A 13191-nucleotide genomic window follows, 5' to 3' on the forward strand; every position below is an offset into this window, starting at 1 on the left:
AGATGCAGTCTTGCGCTTTGAAATGATAAGCCGCTGCTGCCTGAGGCAGAACTGATAGCTCAGGTTGGTCAACCGGAGCCGGAGCCTCGATCTGACGTAGCACATTTCACCTTCTCTCTTCTGCAATCAAGTCATTTTATGCAATCATGAATACAGTAAGCCCACAAGTCTATTCTGCTATTTAGAAACCTCTTGCTCATAACTGATTCAAATCTTGCAGATCAGGTCCACTTGGTGAGCAAAAATTGTCCCTGCTGGCATTTGACAACATTGGCCATCACAAAAAAAAAAAAAAAAAAGATAGCAAACTGATCGATGACTATTTACTTCCTAACAGGATTGGCTGGGGCACCCTCTGCGTTGGTCAGTGTTCAATCTGTCCCTTTTATTGCTAATCAAGCTTTCTTTCGATCGAGCGCTAGCTGACATTCCCTCTTCCAGCCGGCGGCGGTGCCTACTACTTTGCCAAACAGTCCATCAACGCTGACCGACAAAACCGATTTGAAACCGAAATGAAGCGCAAGGCCCAGAACAGGGCTATGGAGGATGAACACCGGCGACAGGTTGCTATGGTTGGACCTAACTCGACCCCGACACCCGGTGACGACGCCAGCTTGAAGCGTGCAAATATGTCTCAATTCCAGAATGCTACCGACGATGTCGCCTCACCCAGTGCTGAAGCTTCGCATGACCCAGCACCGACCCGTCACGAACCCATGACTGAAAATGACCGGGTCTTGGAGAAGGGGAAATATGAAGCTGCAGAGCCGTTCCGACCCCCTCGTGGCAACCGGTTCAGTTAAAGTGGATCCTTGGTATCCATTGTATATCATTGGCTTTCAAATTGTACACCATCACATATACTAGTAAGGACTTGAACGGCTTTACGTTGTGACTTGATACCTAAAACTCATGGACTGGTTCTATTGATGCGGTTTATAATATCAAGGTGTCTACGTGTCGTTTGCAATTGTGATACTTCCATCTACCCTTGGAACGAGTGAATAAATTCCGTCCTTTCCTTTGAAGCAACAATTCAAGCTTGACCATTCGAAACAGTGATTCAAATGAAAATTAAAACAAGTCAAGATAGTTTCATCAAGATTGCACATGTGAATAAACCCAACTCTCACTAGAGTCCATCCAGATGTCGAAACCATCACTCGTAACAGGCCGGTTCCACCTATCAACTTGTTTATTCTTCACCCTTTGAATGGAAAAATCGAAGACCATTGAATTGGAAAGGCATGAGTGTCAAACCAAGCATCGATAAAATGGTCGGCGCAATCGAGTGCCCTTTGTTGAATGTCTGCTGGGTCTTGAGGCTCTGGAAGTTCCAAGGAGAAACAATATACATTGATCAATGAACCGGATTTTATTTTCCTCTCAGTGACCGTGTATGCACCCCTTCGAATTCGAAAAAGAATGGTGTACAGAATCTGAAGGTCGCTCTTGCGACACTCCCAACGTTGAAAGTAAACGTTGACAAACATCGGGACTGATGATGCAAAAAGACCTCGAGAACGGATTGGCGACAGTCTTGGTGTTATACCACTAAGAGAACTTGAGTGGTAATTCGATCATGGGACTGGTTCTGAGATAGTAAGCACACAACTTGCAAGAAAGTACTAGTAGCGACTCACAAGAAAATTCCAAGGTTAGGGATGTCGTGCTGTCGTGAGTAGGAAGTAGGCAGATGTGAGAGATACAAATTGGATATTTCCAGGCTTTATCGGCTAGGTATAACACAAGTGCAGTCAACAAAGCCTTAGAGAAGGGCAAATTGAAGCACAAAAGGTTATGCTTACTACACATATACTCAACTCTGGTTGGAATCGGTGGTTACAAACAACATTGAATCGATTGAACCATGGATATCCAAAATGGCTAGAGTCTGCTTCATACCTATCAATTGTAGGTATTTGGTGAGAACATCTGAATACGAACACCGATTTGGTCCTCAGTGTATCAGTTTAAACCCATCATTACTTCGATACGGTGGGTCTTTACTACCCAGTATAGGTTGCCTCCCGTGGCTCTCGGAACCCTGAAAACCAAGCTTTCTAGGTAAGTGGGGCCGAGAATGCATACATAGTGCATCTTAGGCTTGAGCTTTACATGAGTGGAGAGCTTTCGACGGAAACAGTTCACACGGAAGAATACAGCTTGATAGTATGTATGGCGGTTGGTATTGCTTGACACTAAGCCATAATCTCTCGGTATCCCAAAAAAAAAACCAAATATCCAAAATAACCCAGCCAACACCAGATCCTTAACGCCCTTAGTTCATGCATCGTGTAGAAGGTCCCAATTTGGTGCCGGCACCGGGAGCCAGAAATAACCGAGAAAATGATATGAAAGCAAAAATATTGCAGCGACGCATCTCATGTCTGCCAGAAAAAGAGTAGCTTGATCTAGCGGGCGTGGAAGCACAGAGGTGGGTGTGGCCTGGGGATCTGTTAGTAAGCGATACTATCTGGGGTGAAAGTAGTTACTCACTTGTTGATGCTGGGAGAGCTGGAGTTGCGCTGGCGCGAACTCTCGAGCGCGGGTGGGACAAATGGCAGCGCCACGCCGGAGATAATGCAAGTCATGGCTACTGCGCGAGCCGCGCGGCTATCTGGACGTGGGCGGTGCGCGGAAAAGTGGCGGATGGAAGGACGGGCGATTTGCGATACAATGACTGCAGCCATGGTGAAGGATTAAAGGATGGTGGTGGGGGGGATTATGGTAGGATGGTATGAGTAATTGTTGAGAAGATAGAGATAGAGATCGGAGTCGAGTTTGGTGTGTGGAAGAAAAGTCGAACAAAATATAAGAGCAAAGTGAGTCAAGTCTGTAAAGAGAAAATTTGTCTTGAATTTATGGATAGCTACAATATTAGGTACCTTGGGTACACAGGTCGTATTTATAGCAGTGGTCAGGTCATTCCATGCGAGCAAATGACCCTGTGTGGGGACAAGCTGCGGGGAGGTACGCTAAGGTATGGGCTGATTTCTTACTGAAGAGGCCGTGAGACTGCAATGACGATCACGTCTCATCGGCTTGTCGGCAGCACAGGAAGAAAAGCAAAAAAAACGCAGCAAATAATTGCCTCACGCCATCGCGGGGTTCAAAAGCGCCAGTCCAAACACCGGCCGAGTATGTGGGGCGAAGGTGATTTGCCCCTCCTCTTTTGTGAAGAGTCATAGGGGGGAGTTGGCTGTTTTAGGCTTCACCGCACTGGAATGGAATGATACGGGAAAGAAGGCATCCGAACCCATAGAATTATTATGGACTAGATACCCGAAGTTGGATGCCGTGGGGGATAAATGTTCAAATGTTGTACTTGCACTTGTATAGCAAGCGGATATTGAACCAAGTGGAATTGCCGAAGTACTAGATTCTAATGATCCGTAAATCCGGCATGAATGGGTAACAACATGCATGGAGTAGATCTCAAGCCAAGAGAAAAAGGAGACAAAATGCAGAGGAATAAAAAGGCAATGACATCTGAACTTCTGCAGCAACCAATAACAAACGATAAATGGGAGCTCGTAGACTTGTCCAAAAAGAGTAACTGCCAGTATGTACATAATCCGACTCTCTTATCGGAAAAGAGTCACGTGCGATAAGTCCATCAGCTCAAGGGCCAAAGCTCAACCCCAAGGGCAAGTTGAAACAAAGCTCAAGCCTCAAAGTTGAGATCATCCCAGAAACTTGGATGATCCACTGATTTGGTGAAAATCATGGCATCTCACACACTCGCTATCGCAAAGGCCTCCTTCACTGCTGGCCTCTTACGACCAGATCCCACATCGGTTTCCAAAGATGAGATCGCGACCTTTCACTCGTCCCTCGAACGCGCCCTATCGCATTGCTCCCCAGCAAACATCCAGGTCTGAGCTTGTTGCAACCTTGTCCCTGTCACACTCCCCAGAGTTACTAAATCCCTCCGCCCCACACAGACCTGCAAAGCCTGGCTGCTCCACTATGTTGCTTCCTCAGCGAACCGCCTAGCGGGGCTGGCCAAGTATCTGGTTGCGCTGGCCGGATCCTTGGATGTTCCCCCAGGCGCTCGGCCCAAACCGTCTCCGAAGCGTCGACGGCTCCACATACTTTATCTGCTCAATGATCTGTTCCACCATAGCAAGTACCACCTGGATACAACGGCAACCTTCTCCACGGTCAGCGGGTCCTTACAGCCACATATGGTGGATCTGCTCGGCCACGCTGCAGCCCACGATAGGCAGAAGAATCCCCGCCATCACCGCCGACTTGATGATCTGCTGGATATCTGGTCCGAGCACGGATACTTTGGGCCCGACCTGATCCATCGACTGCGGGAGATCACAAAGCACTCAGCCTCGACCGGGGCCGCCCCGCTATCGAACGATGTTGAGAACTATGGCGCCGACTCTGGCAAGAAGTTACCCGGGAAAGATGCTCCTTTTATCATGCCATCCACCCATGGAGATCACTCCACACCCTATTATGATCTGCCGGCAGGCAACTGGCTTCCTCACATAATCCCTAATTCCACCATCCCTCTTCACCCGGAGAGTATCAAACCATTACAATTCCTGGCTGGTCCTGCGGATGAGAGCCTTGTCAATGCTCTCAAGGGGTTCTTGAAAGATGTGGACCAGATTTACGGCACCGAGGAACTTGTCCGGGGCGACGAAAATATTGACATAGACGAGTTGGGTCAGAGAGTCACAAGAGATGAGATTACAGGAGACATCATCGATGGTGAAACCTACTACGGCTGGTCCCGTGAATTTTGTCGTCAAATGAAAAAGAAGAAGACATCCGACTCTCCCAGTCGAGGTCACAGCGAAGCTCAACAGGGTCTCAAACGCCGCTATAGTGATAGCTCCATGAGTGACCGAAGCAGGCGATCAGACTCACAACCCCGAAGCCGTTCCCGGGCCGATGGTCCTGAGGCTCGTCAATATGGATCGCGGCCACGGTCCCGGTCCAGAGGCCGAGGCCGTTCCCCACTGCGATCACGTAGTCGGGAAAGCTCATACTCACCCCGGCAGCCATCTCCACCCCGATTTCCTCCTCCCCACCAAGCTTCACATGCCCTTCCACCCCCACCTCCACATCCCAGTCATCCCCTTCCTCCTGCTCCCTCTCACCCGTATGGCCACCAATATGGTTTTCCTCCCCCGCCTCCACAGGCCTACTCAGGCGGTTGGCCACCTGCCCCACCCCCACACTTGCCGGCCATGCCTTTCCCCCCACCTGGTCCGGGTATGAATCATTCGGCCTTTCCCCCTACCTTTTATCCTCCTCAACAGATGAACATGCCTCCACAACAGGGGAACATGCATCCTGGTCAGCATATGCCCCCTAGTCAACCTCTTCCTCCAGGGCAATACCGTTTCCCTCCTCCCCATTCTGGCGGCCAAGGCCAACATGGTGACTCTTGGGGACCACCGGCAGGACGGAGTTGGCGCTAGGATTCAACGATGTATCATTACTCTTCAGACATAATTTAAAACATGTACTCTTTGCCAAATTAATTCCCTGAGATGATGTGACTCAATATGAAGTACATTGATAGTAATACTGAGTCTCAAGTCATAAGAAATATAGACCAAATCCACGAAGAATAAAAATTTCAATCTCGTTTACAATGATAAAAAAAATGCTAGAAGAAGTGTAACTGATTTTACACAAAAGATAAAAGAAGAAGAAAAAGTACCAAAGATCAAAGCCAATATAATATGCCAAAGTTGTCTCAAATGAAATGAAGAGCGCCAATGCCTCTACCTTTCCCCCAAATGCAACAGCGGAACCAAATATACTCCCAAATCTAACAAGACAGTAACTCCTTTATGACATCACATCATTGACCAACTCCGTAGTAGACTCCTCATCAACATTGTAACCGAGGGATTGATAATATTTCTCCTTGGCAGACTCAAAAGACTTGCAGCTGCTGACAGCATCGCCCTATAGAAGACCACGAAACAGTATTAGCTCCGGACTAGACATCCCCTGGCCAATAAAAGAGAGGGCAAGCAACCAAGCTCAACATACGTTAATTTTGTTCGAGCAGCACATGGGCGTATATCCATGACCCTTGCAAGTAGCCGGGTCGGCATTATCAGTCATGCGATTGCCTGTTCATAAATCAGGGTTAGTAAACCAACACACGTAGATCAATCAAACCCCAAAACTCATGGAATGAGCATTCGAGTTGGAACTTGGGGTTACACAGGAAAGGAAGGATAGAGAAGAACGTACATTGGAAGGAAACCTTCGAGCTAACTTGAATCCCACCCACCATCGGGAGAACTTCGCCCAACGACGTGAAGACATCCTGTGTAGTCTGCTCAAGAGACTGGCAGCACGCCTTGTACTGTTCCTGGGGGCATTGGTACGGGCCGACGGGTGTGCGCACAGGAGCCGTGGCCGAGTGGGTGTGTGAGGCCGAGGCCGAAGGGTTGGTGGACGGTGTGGGTGTTGTGGGCTGGCTTTGATCTTGTCCGAGTGGTATGGCGGTTGTGATGGAGCACAGGGTTGCGAGGATTGTTAGGAGTGGTGCTAGATGCATGGTGCAGGTTGGCGTGGATATACTGGTAGTTCCGGACTTGTCGGTTGAAATTTATTGGTTCGTTTCGGTTGTGAGGATGCTGGTGCACGGCAGGATGGATCAGTCAATCGAATAGGGCGTGATGTCTGGATTGAATTATCGGTTGGTTGTTGGGTAAGTAGACTGGGTTGGAAGCTGGTGGTGGAATTTGATTATTTTGCGAAAGAATTGCCAAACGAATCGAATCCAAAGAGAGCGTGAGTAGTTGGAGTGAAACCAGTTCAACGGTAGAAATGAATGACAGGAGCTGGACAGGATTAGATCGAAATGGGCGTCATTCGGACGCTGTTGGTGGTTGTCGAGGTCGTGAAGCTGTGAGACAAGTAGAAGGGAGAAAAGGTAAGACTTATTTTTCCCCTTGTGTTGACGTGCCTGGCTTTAGTTGGGGGCAACTCAATCCTGCTTTGATTTGAGATTACAGGACTCGGTCCAATCTCTTGCACTTTTTTCTTCTTTTTTTCTTAATGTTTTTTTTTGGGGGGTCTCCCTTGTTTACTATTGGCCTGGGTTTCTATATCCTGGGATTCCAGGGGTTACAGAGTTCCAGATCAGGCAGGCAAGAATCGTTATTCAGGTACAGATTGATTCATTTAGGTCATTTGGAATGTAATCTGTGTAAATTCAGGTTTTGATTGGTCTTAGTGAGTGTTTTATTGTCCGGTATGCTGCGATTGTAGTTGTCTCCTTAGCGACGAACGGGTCAGCATAATATACTACTAGTATCGATCCCACGTCTCTACAATATGTTCGAGATAATTAAATATTGTATCACTACCCTTGGCTTTCACTCGTTTCTATTTTGGATAATATCACATTTCGTAGAACGGGCGACTTGTGTTCTCATCGCGAACGTGTTCATGTGGAATTTCGGGGTTTATACCGCAAGGGATAACGCCCCGGCAACAAAGGAATGCACGCACACCTTATCAGGCCAGCTTTAGCTATCTAGGGATGTCTTTGCTCGATGCGCAATGTATTCAGTTAGACGTGTTTGTAGTCCATGTTGCTCATGACTCAATCACTCTTGTTCAAGTCAGAAGAGTCTTTTATACCACAACGCCCATAGTACATAGCAAACCGGCATATTATAGTATTATTCCACGCACGAAGGTGGCCATAAGCCTGAGGTTCTTCAATATCCTCCGGCCTCCTAGGTAGTATGTAAGGATATATGTACATAGTAGTACATATGCAAATTTTGAAAGTGGACTTTTTTTGGTTTCAAATCAACATTTGTTGGTTAACGTTGAGATATATCTATTACATGTATGCACATGTGTACTAGTATACACTTTACCAGGTGTACGTCCATTAACATCTATGGATCATTGACACCTAACATTCAAATGTTGAAGACTCAATGTTGTTTTGAAGTATACCTATTGCAGTGCGAATGCATGTGTTGTACTTCAAATGTTAGGTAGCAGGCATCTAAGCACTGTATTGATTGATGAGTACCTTCGGGATTCAATGATCCAAGGTTATACATGTATATCCGTCCCGTCCCGTCTTGACTCGATATCATCCAACATGCACATGTGTGAACTGGAATTTCAACCCATGTAATCAATTGATGTTTGGTAATATCTAGTCATTTTGATTATTCCGAAACCGTTCGTTCCAATAATGTCCTAGGGTTGGCTGAACATTCAATGAAGTTTCAATGTTTGAACATCCGTGGATGTGCTGCACACATATGCATGATGGTGTGGCTCAGGTGCTTTATTAGTACGCACACACTCAAGTGCTGATATCAACATTCAATGTTTGAACGGATTCAAAACTTGGAAGAATTATCATTCACACGTTTAATTGCTTCTGAGATCCAAGTTGATTCAATGTTATCGGTAAACTTCCAACATTGGTGGCTACTGACTTCATATTGTTCGGTCGTCGGTAGTAAATACTGCAACCTTATTGGTTCAATGTTGACCGTCATTTTCAACCTGATCAATTGACATGGCTGCCTGTCTAATAGACCTGATTGACGATTAGACCCTTGATCGTCGACCGGGCCCGTCAATGCGCAGGTGTTACATGCACATGTGGATGCTCGAGAGCTTGAAAATATAAAGCCATTGGTCGCTTAAGATAACGTTTGGATTTTCCTCAAGTCTACGAACTATATAGTCTATGAGACTTTGACTGATGTAACTAGTAAATAAAGATCTACGAAGCGGACAGTCCCAAATCACAGCAACATTACATAGGTGGAAACAACATCCAAATATTCGGTAACATATTGTACAAATCGATGTCGAAGAGAAAAGACTTAATAGTCCATTTGTTCGTGTCGAATAGTTTTCCGCTCGAGACTGTTGTTGCGCGTCGTCGAGGGCTGCGGCGTGGTTTTCATCACACGGCACACAGATCAAAGAAAAACAAAAACCAGTAACACCAGGGGAAAAAAGATTCGCTCGCTCGCTGATCAAAGGGACATGAAACATATGTTGTACACGCCATCACCCCCTCACAGAAGGGATGACAGGTAAGAAAGACAAGAAACCGGGCCTCTTATACAGGGCGCTAGGCCCGAGTGGACATGGAAAGGTGAGAATAGAACATCGTTTGTGGACTGCTCATAGACTTGGATCGAGAGACGAACGCCGAAACAGTCACCAGTTCAGAAAGGGTGAAGGAACGACAACGGACGTTTAAAAAAGTGGGGGGAAAGAATGAGAGTGGAAATTTGGGTGGAGACGGGGCGAAGGGTGTAGATCAGTATTTAGATCTCACCTTTTTTTTTGCAGCTTTTGTGATAGGATGCGTGTATGGTAGGGGGTGGTTTGGAAACCGATGGTCTATAGGAGCCCCAGTGTATATATCCAATCACAGGCGTGGGAGCTCGTGGAGAATATCAAGCTTCTTCCCAACCGGCGGGGGTGGGATCGGGAGATACTGGCAAGACTCATCGGAATCCAGAAAATGCTGTTTCAAACAGCTGAAAAGTGAAAAAAGGATAGTAAAAAAAGGGCACGGGATGGATATAGGGAGCTGGCGTGTGAAAAGGGGATCTTTTCACAGCTGACCTGACTCAACTCGGGAACACAGAAAAGTTGCAAGGCTGGAAATGTTGCACCGCTGGGAAAGCAAAAACTGCAGGCTCTTTGGCGCTTCAACAACTCCACAGAAACTCCGCCTCCAGACGAGTATACTGAAATGAGGCCGCGTCACGGCTACTTCAATTGCTTGAAGACCAGACCTCTATAAAAAGTGTCGGTTAGCTCGGAGCCCGAGAGACTGAGGAATGGTGGAGTCAGCAAACATACTTCGGAGTTAGGCAACTATTTTCTAGTAACCAGACGTGGCCCGGTTAGCGGATGGCTTCATCCGAGCTTGCTGATATTTATCGCATCCATCGGTAGAAGATCCAGCAGAGGTTGGTGGGGGACCGTTGGCCTGGTTAGCCAAGACACCATTGGATGAAGTGTTGCTGTTGCCGCTGTTGCCAGAACTTTGGCTACTGCGGCTGCTAGTGCCGCTTCCACGGGCGCCGCCGGGCACGTCAAGATCGACGAAAGAGGACATCTGGAGCTGGGTGTAGTGCAGCATAGTACGGTTATAGTCCTCAAGGGAAGTGCGAGGATCTATAGACCGGTTGGTCTCAACATAATGACTGGGAGGGCCAGCTCCAGAGTCCTGGTTAAAAGGCTGCTGGAATTGAGTTCTTTCAGTCATGGTGGAAATCGTCTGGGGGGTTGGATGTTAGCTTAAGGTCCCAGAACTATCCATGATTTGAAAGCTGTATCGCATCGAGTTATCGTAAACGAGATTTAGGCAGGTTAAGGTCGGTATTAGGCAAGGAGGCCGGCTATACAATGAAGCGGCAGGGATGGACCAGTCCGTGACCGGTGGATTGAAGGGCGGGAAGGGGGGACTCGGAGATATAGTGGAACAATCAATAGAGTGGGGGGGAAGACAATACTGGCTTACCTTTGATGAAGGAAGTCAGGGTTGGCTAGACAGTTTGGAAGGTCACGGAACCAAGGTTGGAAAATCGTGAAGAATAAAGTCGTTGGGTGTGGGAAAGTGTGGAAAGCACGGCTCTCTTGGATGGGGCCTGTGAAATGGGGAGGTCTTCTATGGGGCGGGAAAAGTGTATAGGGTTTAGGGTATGTACGGAAATGGGGCTTAATTGATGTAGTCCAGGTACGGATACTTGTGAGTATATATAATAGAGATTTCCAGAGAGAAAGAGGAGAAAGGGGTGAGAGTGGGGATAAGATGAAATCAGAGTCGACATCATTACTCGATGGCAAAATTCAGCGCATGGCTGATAGGTCCACCACACGAGCCTATCGTCCCGACTTAAAAACTCAAGGGAAAATAAAAAACAAAAAAAAGAGAAAAAAAGAGAAAAGAAAAAGCTCAGACATCTTACATCGGCTGTAGACCGTACAAGTGACATCATTGGCTGAAGAGAGGGGGTGAATGGGGGTGACTGGGGGAAAAGCGTCGTGAATGTTTCCTGGGCGACATCATATGAACGGTACCTCTCCACTGGGAGGTAAGCAAAAAAACCCATAGCCGCTATCAACGAGGTCTCTGTATGGCTGAAAGGTTTATCATTATGAACACACCTGCCTCCACATCGAGAGAATGACTGGTGCCGGTAGCATGAGTTATCCACTGAAAAGTGGCTACGGAGCAGTGTGGTTAGTCCCGATGAGGTCACTGAGGAATGTACAATAATGAAATGGACCGAGCCGAGTGCATTGCTGTGAGATCAGAGGGAGAGCGAGAGAGAAAGAGATTTGGCCGGGCCCTGCAGATCTGCAACTGACGTTTATTCGACGAATCATACTGGATGCTTGAGCGTTCAGGCTAGTCGAGGCCCATTTGGCGTTTTCTGGTGCTACGCCGGGATAGGGTATGCGCGTTGCGGGAACGCGAGGTGGGCATCCCCGGTGGAGTCATGGCTTCATGTATTCTACGCTAATCCGGGGGGAAAGAGGAGGTTATCCATGTCCGGAGTTAGTTGAAGAGCGCCACAGTTCTCCTCATGGCGATCAAACGCGGATGTGCCCTAATTGTTCTTCCCCTTTGACTACATTCGTCCTAAAGCTCTTTTTACTTTGCATATTGTGAGGGAAAGGTGTTTAAGAAAGCATCTCCACTTCATTTCCTTTTCGGTGGGCTGCGACCTGAGGCTCGAGAGTGGAGTCAAGCCATGCCGTCATAGCTTGGTCGATCTGTGAGTGGTATCGATTCGGACAGAATGCGATTTAGGATCATGCATGCAGGAACCATTAGAAGAGAGAAATTGCTTTTGTTTATTGAGCAATAGCTGGTGTATACATATGCTAAAACTCAGCTAAATAGATTGTACCATGAAAATAAAAAAATTTCAAGAAAAGACTGCGTTTGAGTAAATTAAAAGCAATATGGGGCATGATATCAAGTGCAGAGGTTACAAAAGTTAGGGCCAAAAAGAAAGTCAAAAAAGCCAAAAACGATCGAAAAATACCAAAAAGACCTAAAAAACACAAAAAACACAAAAACGACGCCAGTGGCGACTTGCAAAAAAGTGGAGAAAAAACTGCGATTTTCGCTTTTTGTACTGTGGCCTGAGGCATTCAGGGCACCTGACGTCAATGCTATCTCACATCATAACGGTCATCGCGACACGTTACATACTTGCTGAGATGCATGTGAAATGCTTTTTCACACTTTCTTACTTGAATTATTCAACACGAAGCAATATCAAAAGACAATGCGCCTTTTAGGGGACTATATTTATTTGGTACAGCATTCACAAATACGAAACAATCGATGGCTCGATTGTCCATTTCCCGATATGGCCTGTGGCGAGGGTGCATGGCCAAAGGGATACACGATCCACAAAAGCTTCGATCATTGGAAACACCAACCCCAGAACCACTATAGCGCCGAGTCCGGAGGAACTACGGATACTGCCTGGGCCATTCGGGAGACACTTGACGCGACCAGCTGACCAGATACCTGTACAGTACTGTAGATGTGCAAATATTGAACAAGAGACCCGAGGCTCTGGGCTTTCCATCATTCGCCATCTTAAGCGGGGGCGGCGAAACATCAATCATCGGTACCGGCGAAGCAATACCTTTTCGTCTATCCACTTTGATCCCTGAGATTCCCGATATTCAAAACGTTTCCACAATTTTGGATTCCTCGGAAATGTTCTCCAGTTCAGATAAGGTGAATACTGTACGTGACATATCTGTTTGATAGCATGTGGGGGGGAGGGTTCATTTACTATCCATATCCACTGCAGCAACAATGTCGACGTCAGCGCTAATCCGACGCTAAGAAGTAAACATCCCTTGAAAAAGAGTTTGAAGGAACCACATCATCTGACGCAACGAGGTTATGGCTATAGGTAGTATAGTCGGCATCTTAATACCGACTAGTACAATAGATAATCTGATCTAGAATCATCAATTTGGGGGCTATAACACGTACGTTGTGCATTGTAGTAAATACCTGCAGGGTGCTAATGACCCATGAGGCAATGATGTCCAGTGAAAGCGCCCAGCCACCTATACCATGCAGACAGAACGCCAAAGTATTGGGGAGAGCTGATCACTTCTGTTGTCAACGAACTCATGTTGTACAGCACATGTTGG

At 46.9% G+C, this 13191-nt stretch overlaps 5 protein-coding genes across 5 annotated transcripts; 2 read left to right on the forward strand and 3 right to left on the reverse strand.

The window, feature by feature from the left end:
• Positions 1–146: 146 nt before the first annotated feature.
• Positions 147–803, forward strand: N7466_000614 (uncharacterized protein; the record flags this gene model as incomplete). Its single annotated transcript, XM_057160012.1, has 4 exons — positions 147–155; positions 221–234; positions 338–363; positions 442–803. 4 exons carry the CDS (start codon positions 147–149, stop codon positions 801–803), a joined length of 411 nt encoding a protein of 136 aa, XP_057026260.1.
• Positions 804–2281: 1478 nt separating this feature from the next.
• On the reverse strand, positions 2282–2693 carry N7466_000615 (uncharacterized protein; the record flags this gene model as incomplete). The annotated part of the gene is made up of 2 exons (XM_057160013.1): positions 2282–2390; positions 2500–2693. 2 exons carry the CDS (start codon positions 2691–2693, stop codon positions 2282–2284), a joined length of 303 nt encoding a protein of 100 aa, XP_057026261.1.
• Positions 2694–3728: 1035 nt separating this feature from the next.
• Positions 3729–5447, forward strand: N7466_000616 (RNA polymerase II-binding domain-containing protein; the record flags this gene model as incomplete). Its single annotated transcript, XM_057160014.1, has 2 exons — positions 3729–3878; positions 3948–5447. The coding sequence occupies 2 exons, from the start codon at positions 3729–3731 to the stop codon at positions 5445–5447; spliced, it is 1650 nt and encodes a 549-aa protein (XP_057026262.1).
• A 376-nt stretch (positions 5448–5823) lies between these two features.
• On the reverse strand, positions 5824–6547 carry N7466_000617 (uncharacterized protein; the record flags this gene model as incomplete). The annotated part of the gene is made up of 3 exons (XM_057160015.1): positions 5824–5943; positions 6031–6113; positions 6238–6547. 3 exons carry the CDS (start codon positions 6545–6547, stop codon positions 5824–5826), a joined length of 513 nt encoding a protein of 170 aa, XP_057026263.1.
• Positions 6548–9877: 3330 nt separating this feature from the next.
• Positions 9878–10264, reverse strand: N7466_000618 (uncharacterized protein; the record flags this gene model as incomplete). Its single annotated transcript, XM_057160016.1, has 1 exon — positions 9878–10264. The coding sequence occupies one exon, from the start codon at positions 10262–10264 to the stop codon at positions 9878–9880; it is 387 nt and encodes a 128-aa protein (XP_057026264.1).
• Positions 10265–13191: the final 2927 nt, after the last annotated feature.

The sequence above is a fragment of the Penicillium verhagenii genome (assembly GCF_028828195.1).
Source record: "Penicillium verhagenii strain IBT 33310 chromosome Unknown utg000002l_segment0_segment0, whole genome shotgun sequence".
Taxonomy (NCBI): domain Eukaryota; kingdom Fungi; phylum Ascomycota; class Eurotiomycetes; order Eurotiales; family Aspergillaceae; genus Penicillium; species Penicillium verhagenii.